The following is a 21,813-nucleotide window of genomic DNA, read 5'->3' on the forward strand; positions in this document are numbered from 1 at the left end:
AATTCAAAAGAAAAGAACAGAACATCTGGACTCTTTTTTCCTTCCTCAAACTTTAAATACCAAGGCAGATAAAAGGATTGGGAAGTACTCACACTACTACCAAATGAAAAACCCCGAATACAAGATAGTGATTTTTCAGAGACTAGAATTGCAAAAGATTTTCAAATGCAACTTCTGATTTTATCAGCCTTTTTTTTGTCCCAATATGAAATGAACAAATCATCTCTTTTGATAGCATTGAGAATGCCTGTTCAGATTACATTAACAGTGTCAGTTCAAATAACAAACCTACAACAAATTAGAAAAGTATGGAGAAATCTTCAGTCAATAGAATGCTTAAAGACATTTGCTTTAATAGCCAATAAAATTTAAAGTGAAAAAAATTTGAAACATCAGGAATTTAAAAACTTTGACAAATTATGCAACAAGTAGCATATAGCTACTAGTGCAAAACAACAAATATGTGAATAAGTATTCTGTTAAGCCACTCTCTAATCTCCTATAGTATTGTTTCCTTCATGATTGGACAAACACCCACAATGGAAAAAAAAATAATGTTTAATAGATAATAGATTACTGAATGTGACTCTTGAAGTACATCTTGTAAACATAGAAAAATGTTTTGCCAGTTATAATACATATGTTATTTCTGCTGTTACAATAGTTGCTTTCTAGTCAGTCCCTACTTTGCATACAGTTCTGAATAACAAATACTAGCAGCAAGTAATATTACGGCAAGCTAACTGTCACAATATTTTCAGGACATATTTGATCTGTAAATTTCACAAACTAGCTGTTGCCATCAGCAGAGAGGCATTGCAGCTGTCACCACCTTTGAATCTGCTTAATAATTATCCTCTAAAGAATACACAAACAAACCAACACCAGTAATTAGCCATAAAATCCACATGCAAAGAGACCATTGCAAAATGCAGCTATTGTATTCTGCAAGCATTGCTGTAACTACTGACCGAATAGAGTTTCTTCCAAAAGGAAAACAGCATTAAATAATTATCTCAAATTTCCCACATGCATCTCATTCTCTTAGAAAATTTTCCTTAGTTTTTTTCTCTTTTAAAGATTGTAAAATTATGTGTAGCAGTAACAAAATTTTTTCTTTTTCTCGAATTGGAAATATTTCTCTTTTTTTACTTTTGAACTGCACCTGCTATTTGACACACTACTGTGTCAAAAGCTGTGCAGACAAAGGTTGTAAAAGGCATGTCCAACATGAAAGACAAAGAATGGTCTAAAATGGAAAGTCAGTGACAATAGTCTGACTCAGTGAAAACTAACTTTGGATTGAGGCGGGGGAAAAGGGAGAAAAATCAAAGCTTTTCATGTATTTTTCTCTTGACCTGAGAAAGAACAGGTGGGGCACTTAGAGAGTCTTATGATAGATAATGAAGACCTTCACGAAGACTGAGATTCAACTGAAATAGCAATCTGCTCAAAAAGAAAAAAACACTTGTCCCTCTTTTTTCCCCATTCTATATATACTCCGTGGATCTGAAGACTGTTTCTTTTGTGTTTAACCAGGAAAGAATTGTATGTAAAATATATTCAGCAAGTGATAATGAAGAAACTAAAACCAAAAAGTAGGGTATGATGTTACAGAGCTACCACATAACAACTTTAGGTCAGGAAATGACTGAGGTTACAAACTCAAAGCCATCAATGTGTCCATAATATTTTAGCAAATTTCAACATTTCAAAGGGATTATGCAAAAAAGTTTAAATTATCTTTCCTGAGAATTTCAGGATCTAGACCAGCAACTTGTTATTTATTATTTTTAAATTCAATAAGATATGCGAGACAGTGTCTGTGTTCAATGAATACACAGCTTTAAAAAACAATGATACAGTAAATGTCAATATTAAAACTATAATTCCTCCAGCTACTTGAGCACTACAACTCTAAAATAGAAGTGTTAACTATACTGTGAAAATACCTGAACTCACAGGTAAGACTACTATTTTGAAGTTATGATTTTGCATCCATATAAACATTATATATCAAGGAAATAAACTGGATTTCAGTGTCTTTATTTTCACATTTGAACACCTACAATAGTTGTGGTGTTTATATATTTATAATGTTTTTTATTGTTTTCTTTGATACTATGAGGTTTACCACACCATATGATCCCACTAAAGACTTGCACTGTATTAAATCAGCTTCATTACTTTTAGAGAACAAAACTACTTTATTTTTCTATTTGTACTGCAACATCAATCATTTAAAATATATTTTCAATTGTGTTTATATTATGAGATGTATGAAGCTCATGAGGGAATATATTGTAAATAAATTATTATTACATTATTAGATAGCAATAAAGGTTGAAGGCAAGGAAAAAAAAAAACAAATATCAAAGCACGTTACTCCCTGATGGTGAGACTGCAGCAAGCAGCAAACTGCTTAATCTATAGAGACAGGACAAATGTCAAAGTAAATTCTTGAGCAGGGAAAGAAAATGGTATACTGTGCTCTTCAGCTTCTAGGTCTGAGCCTGGCATGAGGCTCAGATCATTGCTCCTTTATGTAAAGATCCGCTGCTTGCATACTCAGACGTCGGAATTGTTGGTTAAAGGCTCATGAGGGATGCTGGTACTAAAACCAATTTCTTTTCTCATAGCATTGCCAGCAACTCACAGTGCAAGCCAAGTGGTTTCTATCATGTTTGAAAACCAACCACTAGCTAATGGTAAAGGGACCACCTATAAATGTTTGAGTAGGTATGAAACAGCACTGAAAAGAGGAATGTAGATTCTCCCAGTCCATCTGATGGTCTAGTGCCCCATGTGAAATGAGCACTTGACACACTTTTTCCTGTTTCCCAGGGGACTGATAAGAAGTAATACCCAAGGAAATCAGTGACCTTGGCAGTAGAGCCAAAACGAATGAAAAATTCTGTCTTTCTTACAGCACCTAGGAGCTGAGACATGTTACTGGAATACGGAATAGAAACATGCACTGTCACCAGAGGAAACACTGTTGTGATATCCCTGTGTTAATGTCAGTCAGCGGCACACAACCTTCACATTCAAATTACAGGGGGGAAACAGCTTATTTTCACACATGAGAAATTTCACAAAGTTGTCTACTGATCTTAAAACTAAAATATGCTCCTGAGAGGTACTAGAAACACCCTTATAAAATATGTTATATATACACCACAGAAAATAACTTTTCCACTACTATCAAAATTCTTGAAAGAGCATTTCTGGCCATTTCTAAATGAGTTATACTTGCCAGAATTTCATAAAACTGGATTCATGATCCAGCACCATCTGACATCTGTGCTACCTTCACTGATACTAAGACTGTTAGCTTCTGTCATTTTCAATGGCAGCAAATCCCTAATCAAGAGAATCCTTAATAGGAAAATGTATTGGCCTGGTCTCAGCATACAGTGGTACAATTTGAACAAGTCACGATAATAAACATTTAAAAAATAAATTAACATTAGCACTGGTGTTACGAAGTTTATGAATATTTTTGTCAGACAGCAACTAGCCAAACCAAGCAAAGCAAAAGTTTTGGTGGAAAGGCCACATTCTAACTAACAGGAAAGATGTCAGGAAAGGAATACAGGAAAAGGTATAATGGCCAGCAAAATCTTCAAAATCAGTGATGGTTTCTAAAAAGTACTATATGTTTTTTAAAGACTATATAGTATAATGTATATTTTGTATCTATAGTAGAACAAGAATAGAAAGAGAAAATGGAAGAAGGGCTCCTCTAGAGTGGATATGAACCTCAAGGAACAAACTGGTTGAGAATGTCATGGTGGGTGAAAGGCAACTTGGGTGACACTAATGATTAATTTACAGAACTCATGTTCCTTTAAAAGGGGAGAGATAAACAGCAAAATAAAATTATAAACTTCAACAAGGCATATAAATTTGGATGAATCAGTGGAAAGGCAGCAAAAATAATTTAAGAAGACCAAATAATTTTTTCCAATGGGAGAAAGAAAGGCTGGAATTCCACTAAATCAGATCTTTCACAGATCTCCAGCAAGTATCAGAACCACAGAATATTCTGAGTTGGAAGAGACCCACAAGGATCATAAAGTTCAACTAGTAAGTGAATGGCCCCTACAGGGATCAAACCCACAACCTTGGCATTATTAGCACTCTGTTCTAACCAACTGAAGCTAATCTCAGGGTTGTATAAAGTAGGACAAGTAGAAAAGAACACACAGTGACAAAATAAGAAAAGCCAACACACATTATAGAATACAAATAAGAAAAGGGAATGAGAATAACGTGAAAAAAAAAAAATAACAACCAACCTGTTAATACATTGGCAGTAAGAAAATGACAAGTAAAATATTGACCTGCCACTTAACAGGGAGGAAATGCTATTGAGAGAGAGTGCAGAGAAGGGGCCAAAGGGTTTAATAATCTTTTCCACAAGTTGTCACTAAAATAGCCAATTGCAAGCAAATGGCCAACGCAGTTTCTACCAAAGACAAAAGAGAGCTCAACTCTTAACTCTGATTAAGTTGATCTGAAGATGTAGGCTAGAATCACAACTGTCTTGACAATCTTTGCAATCATTCAACCTCCTAAGAAAGGAAGCTTAGGGACATTAAGGCCATTACCAAATTCGCAAGTGAACATTGAGTGGAAAGTGCAGTTGGGATTCGAGTGTAAATACTTGGGGAGACTAATTTTTTGCTTTATGTAGTAATTAATAGCAGACCAGTGTCCAAATCAAGAAAAAGGTGATGAAGCAGAGTTGAACCATTCTAAAACTTCAGTGATGAGCATCTGTTCACAAGAAACATTTTTGTTATTACAGAAGCTGTCAACTGAGATGAATCAGATTCATCTAACCCACAATTTAAATAAAACATTGTTAAAATGGTTATTTTTCTTCGCACCAAAACCAAGCAGATGCTATAATGAAAGAAAACAATATTTTATCTACCTCAAATCCATGGTGTAAGAAGAAAAGTTCTTTACAGAGCAATCATTTAGATTCATTATTCAATTTTTACCATAATTTCTCTTGTTTGTTACTGGGTGTTTATCGCAGGTTGTCCAGTGGTGATAACACAACTGACACAGTCAAGACTAAACTACATCAGTCATAAGATACCTAGGATCATGGGAGCAACTGAATAAATAGTACTCCTAGTAATGGTCTAAATCTCTACTTCTTTTTACTCTTCACTTTGAGAAGACATGAGACAAAAGATTTTAGAGGTAAATACACCTAACTAAACACAAGAGTTCAGACCTGATTCTGAACTCTGACAGAACAATAAAGCTTAAAGACTCCAACTGCAAGACAAGAGCTCAGTCTCCTCAGGAAGGAGCTGCCAGTATGAACACTGCCCTCACAAGGTTTGTAGGGAATTCTTAAATATAAAATGATTCTATGTTACAAGGTCGTAATCAGAAATCTATCATGTTGGCAACTGCAGCTTTTTTGTTTGTTTAGTGAATGAAATTACACTATAAATATTGCCCCCATTTTTTAAAAATTATTAAAAGCAATACATTTTCCATTAGGAGAAATAGAACATTTTTTTTATAAATTTTGTAAGGAATAAAGACCAAAAGGAAACTCCTTACTATTTTAAAGTTTATATAAATATGTAGTCTGCATTATATATTACCTACATCTTAATAAGAAATACAAGTGTGGGTTTTGCAGTTAGAAAGAAATACTTATTTCTAAATTTTATTTGTATGACATCATTTTGCATTGGAAAAAGTATGCATGTAGACAAAGAGGTGTCATTAATGAATACTTACAGGTAGAAAGCAGATATTTAGCTTTCAGATAATAACACTGTTGTCCAAGTTGATCAGACTGAAAATGTGGGGGGTTTAACAGTGGAAAATTTAATTAACATTTTGCAGTCATTACACTGTTCTGCTGTTAAATGGATTTTCTTGATCAAGCTATTAGTTGCCTTAAAAAACTAAGATATCCTCAATTACTACACACAGTACCGAACATTAAACATATTCCTGACATTTTCAAATCTGGGTGGGTCTGTTTTGTTTTGTAAATATGTGATGTATCTTAAGCATGTGCTTCAGATTGATTTAGAATATCATCAAAAGGATACTGAAAAATCACAGAAGAAAGAACAGAAAAACCATATGAAATTGGAGAATCATAAGATGTAATTGAGGCCAGAAGCAGAAGACATTAATTTCACAAGAGAGCTTTAGATGGTATAAAAACCCACTTCAGATGCATTAGTTGGATATCATTTTCTGTTTCAGTAAGAGTAAGATCAAATCAAGACAGCCTTATAGTAAAATCCTACAGTTACACTCTGCAAAGTGGGGTCATTTTAATTTCAGGGTCTTTTATTACACAGCAAGACATCTGATTGAACTATGAAATAGCATTAACAATATAAATATATTCTGATGTCCTCTCTTTAATGCATTTAGAAATTACAGAAGTATTTTTGATTTTGTGTTTGCAGGAATTATGATGATCCTTCAATTCTTTTTACCTAACTTCAAAATAGTTATATGAAGACTGTACTATTGCTAAATCTTCTGCCACTGCTAAATGTTTCAGTAATTATAAAATTAACTTTTTTAAGGACTGTGATGATGTAATAGTTTCAGGGATTCGAAGCTCTTGAACAAAAATTAATTTGTTTGCTATAAACGCATTACTTTTTTCTTATCTTTGAAAGCCTTTTTCTAGAAAAAAATATTGTTGAAATTAAGAGCAAGAAAGTGGAAAATCATTTGTACTATTATATACAAATGACTCAAAACAGAAAACTATACTACTTACAGCCTTCAGAGGATCTACTCTCAACAGCTTGACACCTGTAGAAGAGTAGTTTCCAAAAATCAGGCAAGTAGCTTCAACTTAATGTGCAACTTGCACTAACTAATCTGCAAAGGTGGTTTTGGTAAGCACAGATGTTTTAGTGTTTATAACATGTAAAAATTCTGAAGAACTCAAAGGTACTAAGTTCAACTAAACCAGCACTCCTTCAGAAAAAAATCTAAAGTATGTGTTGATGATACTCTCATTTTTACTAGATTGTGTATTACATCCAGGTCTTTTTATGAAATTTTTGAGAAGATGAAACAATATTTTTTCACACTCAATAAAAATGAAACTGAGTCACTTTTATCCTAAGACTCTCAAGTTCTTGTCTGTAAATTTATAATTCACCTGAAGACAATACACAGGTTTTTGAAATGGAAAACTCCCAAGTTTGTCTGATTATGCTAATGATAGAAATCGGTATATACTGTAATGGCTTAGCATCAGTGAGGCTCCAGCACTCTCCAGGTACAGCCCCATTAGTCTGAGCTAGAATGCTGATCCCAGATATTTCTGGCACAAACTTTTATGGAAACCTCAATACATAAAACATATTCTATTATTTTTATTTTAAGGTCTTAGGCAAGTATGTGGAACACCTCTCACAAAAGATTATCTATTAAAGCATGAATATGCACTGTGACACTATGCTTCGCACTAGCAGCTTAAGAGCTCTGAATGTATTTAGCAAGAAACATCCTAACACTTTTATTTACGTGCTACCAAAAATACCTTCAGGAAAATACATAAACATTAAATGAAATTTGGTATCTACCAGTTCAAACTTACCCACTGCAACTTTGAGTCACATGAGTTGGCTGAACTGAATATTCTGAATCCAAGTAACCTCATCTTTACTCACAGACTCATTCACACCTCACCTCAGTGCCAAACCAGCACTGACTAAGGGACAGATTTGTCTACCAGAAGAATAGCAGATTGTAGGAATGAGGTTAAATACATTTTGCTATTACCATAAGCACTTACAACTAACAGAACAAGGAATACATTTATTTTGCAGTAGAGACAGAATATTTCAGGACTACAGCAGTCAGTTACTATCCAGGTGAGAGAAGTAAAACACTAAGAACACAAGAGTTAGTAGATATATTACTAAGTAATATATTACTAATTAAGTCCCATAATATTTATAAATCTTATAGCACACTCCTGGAAAAGCTGGCAGCCCACAACTTGGATAGGTGCGCTCTTCACTGCGTTAAGAACTGGCTGGATGGTCGGGCCCAGAGAATAGTGGCGAATGATGCTGCATCCAGTTGATAGCCATTTCCTAGTGGTGTCCCCCACGGATTAGGGTTGGGCTTAGTCCTGTTTAATACCTTTATGATGATCAAGATGAGAGGATCAAGTCTATTAGCAAATTTGCAGATGACACCAAGCTGGGGGGGAGTGTTGATTTGCTGGAGAGGAGGAGGGGTCTGCAGAGGGACCTGGACAAGTTGGAGAGCTGGGCTGAATCCAACAGGATGAGGTTCAACGAGGCCAAATGCTGGGTCCTGCACTTTGGTCACAACAACCCCATGCAGTGCTACAGGCTGGGGACAGAGTGGCTGGAGAGCAGCCAGGCAGAAAGGGACTTGGGAATCTGGATTGACAGGAAGCTGAACATGAGCCAGCAGTGTGCCCAGGTGGACAAGAAGGCCAATGGCATCCTGGCCTGTGTCAAGAACAGTGTGGTCAGCAGGACCAGGGAAGGGATTCTTCCCCTGTACTCGACACTGGTGAGGCTACACCTGGAATATTGTGTCCAGCTCTGGGCCCCTCACTGCAAGAAAGACATTGAGGTGCTGAAGCATGTCCAAAGAAGGGCAATGAGGCTGGTGAGAGTCTGGAGCACAAGTCCTGTGAGGAGAGGCTGAGGGAGCTGGTGCTCTTTAGCCTGGAGAAGAGGAGACTCAGGGGAGACTTCATCACTCTCTACAACTACCTGAAAGGAGTTTGTAGCCAGAGGGGTCGGTTCTTCTCTCAAGCAACCAGCAGTAAGACAAGGGGACATAGTCTTAAGCTGTGCCAGGGGAGGTTTAGGTTGGACTTTAAGAGGAAGTTCTACACAGAAAGATGATTAGGCATTGGAATGGGTTGCCCAGGGAGGTGTTTGAGAAAAAACTGGACGTGGCACTTAGTGCCATGGTCTAGTTGACAAGGTGCTGTTAGGTCATAGCTTGGACTGAATGATCTCAGAGGTCTTTTCCAACCTAGTCGATTCTGTGATCTTCACAACTCTTCCTTTAAGCCACAAAGAACTACACAAAGTCAGTGTTTTTCCCTCAAGGAAAGAAGTATCTGTGTTATAAGCAATTTTGATTATATTCCATATATAAACAGCATCTACACTTCAAGATTATTGTGGCTAGCCTGGATCATATTAGCATACTCTTGGTCTGAAATCTTTTATTGCCAAACATAGTACCAAACTTTGAAATAAGAATTCCTGTTTCCTACTTCTCTCCATGTCTGTAGTGGCATTTATATGTCTTCAGTTAAAATAGTCCATGTATATTTTAATGTCACCCTAAAGACTCTTTAATCTTTTTATCATGTGATGAGCAACTATTTCACTGTGTTATAATACTTTTCCAATGTTTTCACTGTAGATTTTTAAGTAAAAATTCTATTCTAGTCCAGTTTTAATTTGTATGTAGAAATAACTACTCTTTCAAAAAAACCCAAATAACAGAAAGAACTTTTTATATTTTTAAATTATATTTTAATAGAATGAATCCACTAACTTTAAAAAATCAAAAGCATTACATTCTAATTGTATGTTTTGATCTCAAGATCACCTCTCTATGTATGCTCAGAAATTAGTCTTCATTTATGCTCTGGAATTCTCTAAGTCAGTTGACTTGGCTATAGGAAAACACATGCAACCACCAGTAAAGTCCCCCCATTACCCCTTTAAGCCTAAGGAACAATCCAAAGGCAGCACTGGCATGAATAATCATGTGTACTAATATGGAATTGCTGTTAGTCATATAAATATTTGAATCAGGATAGCTAAATTTTTAACATTTGAGGGCTCAGATGTGTTATTCACTTGTTAAATCACTTATGCTTGAGTAACATAAGCCCAATGTAAAAAACAAAAGCAACTCATCAGACAGAACAAGATACTCAACAGAAAAGAATATAATAATCTTTTCTACCATTCTATATGTGCAGAAGAAGAAAGGTAGTAACCTTTTTATTTTTAGTTCCTAGTCTACTATTAATTACTACTTACTTTAATTCAGCCGTAGTTAGTGAGCAAAACAAAACAAATTTTAAAAAAAGCAGGTAAATTCTTAAACTTACATCCAGTTTTAACAGTGCCTTTGTGATTTACCAAGGAAGAATTGATTAGTTATTATTGCCGAATTAAGGTGGATCACCTACCAAACGAAATCAATTTTAGTAAATGTTATTTCCAGATAAAACTCTGCAGTAGACCCAGAAGCAGCACTGTTGACTAGCTTAGAGAAATACCCTCTGAGGTTCAGAAGTTGAACCTAACAGAGTGACTCATATGAAATTCTATTAGGAGCAAAAGACAGCTAAAATTTCCCAATATGATTCTTCCTTCATTTTCTAAGGCAGTTCTCACTGACCAGCCATTCTAAAATATATCATGAAACCATTCCCTACAGAGATTGAATTATTTAATCAAATGGCTCAATCAAATTATGTGGCAAACATAAAGTGGACTATACTTTTTTTTCAAACTAGTTAAACTCTGACTTCAAGCTTTATTTTTCACTCTCACTTTTAATGTACCAGATAGCACAGTTGGGCGCTTAGGATTTAAAAAGAAAACCAAGAAGTAAAAGCTGAATTTATTTTTTCAGGGTAAACGCAACAAAGAGGAATACTACTCCTGCTGCAAATAACTATGAAGACAGTCTTCTGAAAAAGCAAGAAGAGATGTCTGCTGCAAACATATCTGTGTTTCCCAAATATACAGAAGGTACCAGTAATGTATTATGCTTTTAGACAAACATCTTACTTGATCTCAGCAATAGCTAGTGGGCCCCAATGTACCCAACAAGTTACTCACTTACTGAAGTGAATTAAAATTGTTGTATGCTTAAGGGTAGATAGATTGGTTTAATCTCTTACTGAATCATAACTGTAAACAAGATATTCTTTATACAATCCCATTAGTGTTTTTTTTTTTTTCATATGCAATCCTGGTGACTTCCATTAGCTCATATTAAAATAGCTGTATAAAAGCTACATGAAAATTCTTACTAAGGATCTAACTCCATTTGAAGAAAAGTAATGTATTCTGTACATAAATAGTTTTTTTTCCTTTTCCCCATTGGTATAATCTCTGCCTCTGTATAGGAAGGCAACAGTGTTTTCATTGTTGGGAAAGTACTAGTACACTGGGTGCATATTTGATTAATGCACCTGAAATGAATGCTGTTTTTTTTCTAGAGTCCTTCTTTTCCCCACTATACCCTTTTAGAATACTGTCTATGGAACAGGCATTTTTTAAAAGAGGTGCTTAAAATGTGAACAGAAAAAATAGAATCATATGCATAACAGATAAAAATTGTCTAGTAGGCCGCCTATTCTGCCTAAGCACTAGAGCAAGATGGTTCTCCATGGTACATTTTCTAGTATTTTACAGGTGAAATTTTTAATGTGCTAAACAACAGGACTTTTATCATTCCTCTTGAGATCTAATTTCCATTTAATATATGTTTCTGAAGAAGATTTATCTGAGATTCCACTCACATTTTCTGAATTTTAATTTTACCATAAAATATCCTATATGGGAACACACTATATATTCCTTCCTGTCTTTGATTTTTACAAAATATTGCACAGGTCATTTCCTCAACCCTCTCCTAATCTCTTAGCTGCCATATAAACATTTATTTTAAAAAAAATCCTATAATTTGAACATACATATAATTTTAACACATATTTTCAACTATATATATGCAATATATAAACACACAGAGAAATATACTATAAAAAACAAAATTTGCATTGTTTTTCATCGTAGAGTCATCCTCAACAACATTTTGGGTTATTGATTTATATATGTTTGGATTGCATTGCATCTACAGTCTGATATTGAATGTCTTGATTTATACCACACAACAGTGAAAAATCATGTCTAATAGATCTACATAACAATGCAGCATCTACAAAATATTAAATTATAAACTATCTCCATTAAATAGTAGCCTGGAATCATAACAGATTTTGCCAAAAAAGACAACATTTTCTTTTTTATTTTAGTCTCATTATGGAACAAGTGCAATCTCACTCCTAAATGTCAATAGCATAGTTTTTTTTAAAAAAGATAGCATAATTAAAAACAAAATATTCCACAACTTAATGAAATTAGACTTTGCTACTGCCCTCTGTGCTATCATAGAAGTTAATTCAGGAAATATGGCGTAGCTTAAACCACTCAGTAAGTGGAAGCTATCCAATCTGGGTTAGGCAGAAAACGGTCAGATATAATTTAGATGCAGCTGATTCTTCATTGATGAGATGAAGCTATATTAGAATCAACTCAGGAGTCAGGTAGTCCTGTTTTCTATGGTTCATTAAATGAAATTATAACAACCACTGCAATTAATCCTAAATCATTAAAAAGTTGATGACTTGGTTCCTGTTATGTATCAGCAAGTACACACACGTTAATTTAAAGAATAAATACAGACTTACTACACATACAAACATAGAAATCGAGATCCACATTTCTCATATACACATACAAAGTGATATCTGATTTTTTATGCAGTTTCTATGCATTCTTACTACTTATCTTGGCCAAACACAGATTACAGGAATTCATACAAAATAAGTAGATGAGAGTTCTTAGAAATATCTAATAATTTAACTATTGTTTTTTCCTCTTCAAAAAGCATATACTGTTGTTGAATACATTAGACAAAATTAGGATACTTTTTTCTTTTCTTAAAATATTTTATCAACCTTGTTTGTCAACCAAACTCTTACAATTGCCATTTTACAATTCTGTTTAATAGCTCAAGCCTGCTAACAGTATCTGAAACATTCCTAGTCCTGTGCAGAATTCTGGAGATCTCTCACAGCACATAGGAATAAAAAATGCATAACAACAACTACCTGTGGAACAGAGTCTGTACCTGTACCTGAACAGAGTACTAGTCTGATAGTAGATAAATTGCAAATTATCTCCTACAAAGCCAAGTTTGAACAACACAGCCTTTAGCAGACAGAAAAGATGTGGTTTACTCAAATATGACAATTATTAGCTATACATTGGTGCACTATATGACTGATCTTATGTATAGTTAAAGATTTCTGGATTTCAAGCAATAAGGAAAGTGAATAATTACATTATTAAGATCTATGGAGGTTTAAAACACTTAAATTCTACTTCATAATGTCACAATATCCAAAACTTATCTTTACAGCTTCTGATGTAACGTGATCTAAAGACATTTCAATTTTAGAGTGAAATGAGATGTCATCTATGGGTCTTTAGTATCAGCGAGAATCAATGAAGTGGCAATTTGCAGTAATAGGCAAAACCAAAATATGGCACACCTGGGAAAGAAGTAGTTCTGAGGACTAGAGCAGACTCATCCCAACTGTCTTTATTCCAGCAAAGACTGCATTGAGCCAAGCTCTCCATTAAAGTTTTAGCGTGCAATAAAATTAACGTTCCTCTACGTATTGATTTTTCACTTCATAAAAATGCAACACTCTGCAAAAGAAAATTTCATCTCATTGCAAGTTTTTGTATTTGTTTCTTTCTTTGGTCTAATTTCAACTGGCAACCGCAGTGCCCCACAGGCAAGGCTGTCCCAGTGTCACTAATCCCTCTGCCCAGACAAAGTAATGCATTGCAACTGCCATGTCATTGTCACATGTAAAACTCAATAGCAGAACTCCTTCATTTAGCAACACAAAGTAATTCCAAATGCATATTTAACATCATACAATGGATAGCTTCACTGTGGGCTACAGTAAAACATCTTTAAGTTAGAAGTTCCCCATTCTAACAGCAATGTTTTTCAATTACCTATTGTAAAGGAAAAAATCATACCACGCTCAGACAGAAGAGCTAGTTCTTGTCTTGAGCAATACTAATTATTGTATCTGTTTTGAAGCATTTTGGAATGTAAAACTGGATAAGACAGTAAAAATAAGATATTTAGTCTGGAGTATCAACAAAGAGATCAAATAACTAAATAAATTCAGAAATGCTGCCTTGAGATGAAAGACATCCCGCAATTAAACATAAGTAGTGAGACCATTCTTAGAAAGATTTCTTAAGTGGAGGTATATCTAGGAACAAAATAAGATGTAGTGACCTCTACCTCTATTGTAAGAGACACGAAGAGTTATTGATCTCACTTTGGTATTTTCATATAGCAAAATTAACTAACAGTTGCCTTGTAATGAATTTCAGGCATTATAAAACTGTAAAAAAACCTGTAAAACTGGTTTGAATTTTATCATAATTTTCTCAAACTATCTGTGTTAAACATTATTTTCTATCTCTCTAATCTTTTATATAAGTATTTTTTGTGGCATAAATATTCTGTCTTAAGAAATCTATAATGCTATTTCTCTTAATGTCCTTGGAAAACTCCATTTTTTGTGCATTTGATTGGCTTCTGCAGAGTTTCTATGGCCTGTTTTCTGCATTCCAAGGTGAACCTTGGAACTAAATTGTTTGGATTTCATATTTTTCTTTCTCTATATAAATCTTTATGACAAAGCATTTAGCATTGATTTTAATAAAAGTAATACCAGGAATTATGTAATTAGGAATGCTTAAAATTATAGGCACCTCAGAAAACAATTTGTAAAGCAAACTGGAAGAAAATATAATTTCTATGTTGCAGGTTAAAAACTTAAAGGTACAAATTGCTTAAGGCATGCACAATAGCTAGCACATCAGTGTGTATAAGGGCATTTGACCAATACTCTAAGTCTGTTGAGCATGGTAGCAATAATGCAGATGATCACTGAGTTCTTATTCCCAGTGGCTGAGCCTGTGTTACTACCACTGCTAGAAATATGAAATCGAAATAGTAGGATAAGAACTTTGAAGAAGCAGATAAACCTTTTCAAGGCATCTATAAAGCAAAGGATGTTTCTCAGTGGCACACCTGTATTTATCACTGTTATCAACCTTAAGAATTTTGTTCAGTTACCACAGAACAAAATTAATTGTTTAATGGTCATGATAATGTAGCAATGTGTTTTGGAACGCAATTACTTAGCACCATCTGAACTGAAATCTTTCTTTCTTCGTTTAGTCTAAAATTGTTTTGCCAGAAGCTTCTTCTCATCAGTCTCTTGTTTAATTACTTTTGTCTTTAGCAACCACGGCATCCACAGTTTTTTAATTATATGATTTGAGTAGGCCCTAAATCACTGCAACAGACATGGACAGGACAACCATCATTTGCTTCCATGGCAAAGAAGAACTAACCAGGGCTAAACCCTGTCATTTGTAGAATTTACATAAACACATTAATTAGCCTTCCTTTGTTTCTCTTCAAAACCGTATTAAACACCAGACACAGTTGTCTCTACAAAGGATTAAATTCATGTCCTTTGTAATTCATGATGTCACCCCAGTCACAGGCAATTTCCAGTAGTTTTACTTTCAAAGGAAAGACAACTAATAAAAACACCACTATAAAATTTTACATGTGGAAGTTGTGCAGACATTCTACAAAAAATTCAGTATTCATTTGAGACCCCTTTCTCACACCACTGGGCAAAGACATACAGGTCAGTATTCCTGAAGCTATATCAAATTTCATTTGCAATAAAATAAGTAGTTATTATGACACAAGTAGAGAGCTTTTCCTTCTATTAAAATATTTTTTTCTCATGTACTGTGCTAGTTTCGGCTGGGATAGAGTTAAATCCCTTCACAGCTGCTGATACGGGTCTGTGTTTTGGATTTGTACTGAAAATAGTGTCAATACCACAGGGATGTTTTAGATATTGCTGAGCAGAGCTTACATAGAGTCAGTGACTTTTCTGCCTCTCACCCCACCCCACCAGTGAGAAGGCTGAGGGTGTGCAAGGAGCTGTGAGTGGACACAGCTGCGGTTATGAAGATATAAACACATAAAATAAATTTAGAGTGTAATGCTCAATGATGAGCCAACTCACTGGGGTTTTACTTTTTGTGATAGAGATGATCAGTGCTAGCAGAACACTTTACAGATATGTATCATATTCAAAGTGCCATGCGAATTTATGGAATAAAGTAAATGGGTTGATATGATGGCCAAAAGGGCCTTTCAGGAGACTGCGAATGAAAAACTCTTAATCTGAAGAATAATACTAATACTAAAAAAGTAAAAATTAGTAAAATTATAAGATCTTATGCTAGAAAATAATGAAAAAAATTGAATTATTTTATTGCTACTGCTATGATTTCTGGCATGTCACAGTCAATAAGCTTATGTCTACAATGTTGTAACAGCTGAAGACACAGAAGGAAAAGGGCAAAGACCATGTAGAAAGTCAATCATTAAGAGACTGAACCCACTTGTCCTATTAGATTGTGTTGAAATCAATATAATTACCTTTATTCCTTATTTAATATTAATGAGAATATTACAGTTAAAACTAAATGCCACTTACACATCATACAACATTCTTGATAACAGACAGAAAATTTAAAAGGTAAGAAAACCACTGTGAACACTCACTTTTTCACCTATTGCAGTATAATAATCTTTTTAAGAGAAACAAACAAGAGAATGTTCACAAGTGAGAGAATTAAAAATAAATGTTATTAACAAACAATCTGAAATTGTGACATAACATAGTTTTAGCTTTTTTATCTAATGAACCAAAATCCCATTAACAATCAGTAGTGACAGGCTCAGTACTGACAACACCTACACAACAAAGGATTAACACAACACACTTATTATTCAAGTTAGATTTTTCCCAAGACCAAGCCTCATGTCTCTGTCCACAGAGAGTTATATTTGCACTTCTGTGCTTATAAACAAACCCTTAAAATGCATACAAAGGTTTTATTATACTGTATACAAACTTTATAGTCACTATTATCTTTCATTCCCACTATAGAATTGAGAGCCAGAGGTCGCTCTGAAATGGACCCACCTCTCCATCTAACCTCCAGAGACTCGATATTGGGCAGCGTTGATGTTTAATTAAGCAATTAGCTCAGAGGTTTTGAATAGTTAACAGAAATCAATGCTCATCATAGAGTAACCTCACTGTGTAGCCAAAATACATTTTAAATACAGAAAGACAGCTTTAATAAAATATTAATTTTACAAATTTAAATGCATTTAATTAGCAAGGGGGAAATCATTTAAACTGCATTGGTCACCCAGCCCCATTATAGCTACATACTTATAAAGATATTTTAAATTACTACCTAGGTGAGTATTACTCTCTAACCAGAGAGGTCCAGACTGACATCTGGGGCCCCTGAACTAAAGAAAGAAAGGATGAAGGGTTATGAGTTAAAGGAACTGCTTTGTAAAAGACTATCAACTGCACGCTAGATTTGTAGCAGTAACTGCATTAAGTAAACCCATAAGCTGCAGAGAAGGCAGGTAAATGTAAGAGTAGACTATTGTTCGTGACATGCAATGTTAGCAATCTACTCTAACTGGACATGCTTCAGCAAAGCATTTAAACATGGTGCTAAAGGGCTCTCCTGGCTAGGAATATCTTCTTGAATTGAGCCTAAGGGCCTTGTGGAGTTAGGGCCAGATAAAAACATGTATTATGCCCAAAACTGTTCCAATACAGAGTGCTTAGAGAACTGATGCATTCAACTTCTCTACCATTCAACAGAAACAAGAACAGGATGTGCTTCGCAACTATGGAAATTCACATTTTTCATAGGCATTGATAGTCATACCTGAAGTTGACTATGAACATACTTGATACAAACTTCTCTGCAAATCTAGAGTGATAAAGATGCAATAAGGCTTATTGAAATTAGTGTATATTTACAAAAATCAATATGAGAAGTATATTTTTATTATAAATAAAACCTCACAATGTAGACGGTTTGGTTGAAAGTCTGAAATGTAGAAAAGTGTGCAAAGCATCTTTACTTTTTTAAGAAAATTTTAGAGGAATTTATGCATTTCATATATATATTCTTTAAGATGGTCACTTTTCGGAAAGCAACAGTCCATATACCTATCTAAGGGAGAAAGACATTTAGTGGACACTACCATGTCATCTTTCTTCTAAAAGAAAAATGCCAACATCTCTATCACCAAAGTAAAAAATATTAATAGAAAAATATTTATAGAAAATACTTATTTTTGTGTGTAGAGGTGTAATCAAATCAAAAAAGCAGAAGATATTGAAAGGAACATGCATTTCCATCTATTTTTTCCACTGTAATTTATTATTTAGTTTTATTAATTATTGAAAGAAAACAGGTAAATTGTTAATCTTATCAGTTATATAGATGCTATGAACAACTGAACAAATTTAATTTTTTTATTTGTTTTCAGTCCTACTATCTCATTATAGATATTCTCATATAGCCCAACTTTTTGTGCTTTGAAGGTTTAAGAGAGGAATTATTGCAATATACAACTTTCACTCAGAAAATCTGTCCTTTGTGTCCAGGGATAATAATTAGTAGATTATTTCTAATTTCTTTTCTCTATGAAGGTGGCATGTTCACAGTTCCACTTTACCCTCTAGCATTTCTAGTACAGGGTAGGGGAAAGATTACAAATCTTTAATTTAGAAAAAGATCCTTTTGATTTCTGTCTAGTTTCCAGCTTTTAGAATTATGTATTTTATATATTCCATGTGACAAAAAGATCAAGTTGTTTCATAGACTAGGACAAAGAATCAAGCCAGCACATTTACTTCTAATCTAGAATCTCTCTCCCAGATAGTTAGTCTCTCATTTCTGCCAAATAAACCATCATTTGTTCTTCTGCTAACATTGTTCTACAACTTAAACATTCTCACTCTGTCAGTGGCTTTCTCTTTGAGGAGAATAAAAAAGACAACACAATTTCTTTATTCTGAAAGGATAAATAATGAGAATTTTTAATAATATCTGTATAAGACAGTCCCATCTTGAACTTCTTACTTTTGGAATTCATGTTTCAATCACAAGTGACCAAAACTACAAACAGAATTTCAGATGAAATCCCATCAGTACCATGTACATTGCCTTCAATATTTTCTTTCCACTTCTAAAAATGCTGTAATACAGCCTGATATGTCTTTACACTTGTCTTTTTTCATTGCCATGTCACATTTATGGCTTTAGTCACCGTGAGACTAATAAAGCCAGATCTCTCTCTTCCTCTGGCACTTTCAATTACAACTCCCAGCTTATAACTGAAAAATCCTATTAGTTCCTAATTAGACTTTGTACTACACACACTTTTGTTTCACTCACCCTTGCTTCTCTGATTTTTCTATCTGACTTTCACATCTTTTTCCATCACCCAGTTTCCCAGCCTTATTTTTGTACTCAGAGAAATATTTCCTATTGCTTCTAAATTAGGCCACAAATTTTTTTCAGCAGTAGCTGAAGAGTGGGAAAAATGTGGCTCCATATTGGCTCCCCTTTCAAGTTCTTCTGCCAACAGTCAATATTAGAGTGAAATCAAGCCCAGAGAGGAGGATGTGCTTCTTTCAATAGTGATGTAATCCACAGACACATCAGCCTGCTCCTGAGGCATTATCATGTAGTACTTCACTAGTCTCAGCCTGTCTAACAGCTGATTGCCATAATCTTCTCTTTGGTGTTATCAAAATCTTTTCCTGGCTCCAGCATTTGTTGGATCTATAACTCATTGCACTGCTTCAGTATGCTAAGAATCAGTAGTACTAATAATGAACAACTAGGCAACAAATTTGAGTTGCTGCCTATAAACCATAAGTCATTGCTACTCAGCCTTAAAAACAATATGCCAATTTAAATGCTTGAAAGATATTTAGAACTTGGGAAGATTTAAATCATTTGTTCATACAGATTCCTCAATGTGAGCTTATGATAATACTGACTGATTGGTGGGCCAATTAGAACAGTTCAGGGAAAATTATGCCTTTGCTTCAGAAGAAGCTCAAAAGAGAAAAAGAAATATACTGGGACACCACCCTTCAGCACTGAAATACACATTCACCATCTTATCATATTAGTGTGCAGGCATACTTGCTGATACAGGAATATATCAATAAATAAGTTGTATTTTCCAAATATTTATGACTTAATTATTTACTTGTGTAAAGACAAACTTCTGCTTTAAAAAACCATGAAAGTTTAAGGAGGACTTAAGGCAGTAGAGTGGATTTGTGGAATGAACTCCATCTCCAGGGTAGCAGCTGAGAAAACGTCCTACATCTATTACACAACTTGAGAATGGAAAACAGGTTCTGACAAAATTAACCTGTTGGTAATATAGAAAAGTTATTAAAAAGAGTAACTGATGTTTTCTTGAAAATCTGTACACTTTACAGACTCCACTCAAAATCAGCACTACTTCAAAACCGATAAACAGATAAGCCAGAAAGAGCAGTTACAATTAACTTTTATTTTTAAAAGAAGTATTAGAAGAACATATTCACAACAGTACCAGTACTTGTGTGCATCTGTGAAATGGATTCCAGGAGTAAGACTTCACAAATTTATCTCTCCCTGAGCCACCTTAGATCCTTATGAAAAGATATATTTTTATTTCTGTTTTAATGGCATGTGCCTTATTATTGCTGTTGCAGATAATCGTGCAAATAACAATCAAGGGAAGTTTTACTAATGAAAATGTTGCTGTTCTTCCACTGCAATTTAAAATATTTTCAGAGCTTTTGTTAATTTAAAACTCTGGTTAAGTACTGGGATCATTTCATCTGCAGATACACTTGTGTTATCTAAAACAAAATTCACTAGAAATGCATATCCACACATGCATGGATGGACACATACAAAAAGCAGGACAGAAATAGCATTGCAGCAAATGTCATCCAGGAATATATACAAAAAATGAAATGTTAATGAGCTGCATATCTCAAAAACAATTTGTTCTTTTATTCCTCTCTCTAAAATACCTTTGTACTAATATTTCTTAAACCTAGAGGTGAAATTCTGATCACACTGAAATCAGTAATTCACAAACCTTCTTCAAAAAACCAACACTTTTCCTAGGTTTTCACTTACATACGCTCCTCAGTCATATATGTACCTCACTCTTACCTTTTTTTTTTTTTTAGTTTACGGGTAATTTGATTTCCAAGCATATAAACAGAGTTTACAATAGGCCTTGGAAAAGTTACCGTAGCATATGCTGTAATAGCCACCATGACAGACACTATCTCACATTTTTCATGGCTTCAAGAAAATCAGCAGTAAATTTCTCTTTCTAAAACTTTAGTTCTGAACCCCATAATGTAAAACATTTTATTACCACATCTATCTTATTCCCTCCAAGTATGTTTTGGAACGATTTGTCAACAAAAGTGAGAATGATTCCATGATTCCTTGAGATGTTATCAATAAATTACTGCAAATGAGCTACCAAATAAGCCCCATGATGCTGACGTTAAATGCTTCATTTCCACAAGCTCTTTAGAGAGTCAGTGCATTATCCCACTGAACCACTGAAATACGGAATTACATGGTATTAAAGGTGAGGTATGTGTTTATAGACCCTATTGAACACTTTCAAAAATAAAGACCTATAGCCTTGCATTGTTTAAAAGCAGTTTCTCTCTTTCTTTAAACCATTTTAAAAGCCTATGAAAATTTTAATATTCACAGGATCTACACATAGGTAAAATAATAGAAGTATGATTCTCAGAGTAAAAAGATTTGTCATGTACTATAGAGCTCTTTAATACTAAACCTTCTGAAAGGGTTGATTAATCATACTGTTTAAAGATTGTGACACATTTATACTCAAAGTAATACAGGTAAAGCTAGTAATTCACAGTAACAAACCTGTGCAAGAGACAGCTTATATGTTGGGACATTT

The 21,813-nt window shown here is 34.3% G+C and overlaps 1 protein-coding gene across 2 annotated transcripts in view; it reads right to left on the minus strand.

Moving 5' to 3' along the window:
- Nucleotides 1–21,813, minus strand: part of IMMP2L (inner mitochondrial membrane peptidase subunit 2) — a 414,095-nt gene that overhangs the window by 181,122 nt on the left and 211,160 nt on the right. The window contains exon 4 of one of the 2 annotated variants that reach the window (XM_027658240.1): nucleotides 20,178–20,235. The exons of the other annotated variant lie outside the window; for it this stretch is intronic. Within the exon in view, the coding sequence (XP_027514041.1) occupies nucleotides 20,193–20,235 (43 nt within the window). The 3' untranslated portion in view covers nucleotides 20,178–20,192. Of the gene's footprint in view, nucleotides 1–20,177; nucleotides 20,236–21,813 lie in introns of those variants that run through there. 2 annotated transcript variants of the gene reach the window in all.

The sequence above is a fragment of the Corapipo altera genome, unplaced genomic scaffold (genome assembly GCF_003945725.1).
Source record: "Corapipo altera isolate COAL_440 unplaced genomic scaffold, ASM394572v1 1, whole genome shotgun sequence".
In the NCBI taxonomy this organism is placed as follows: Eukaryota; Metazoa; Chordata; class Aves; order Passeriformes; family Pipridae; genus Corapipo; species Corapipo altera.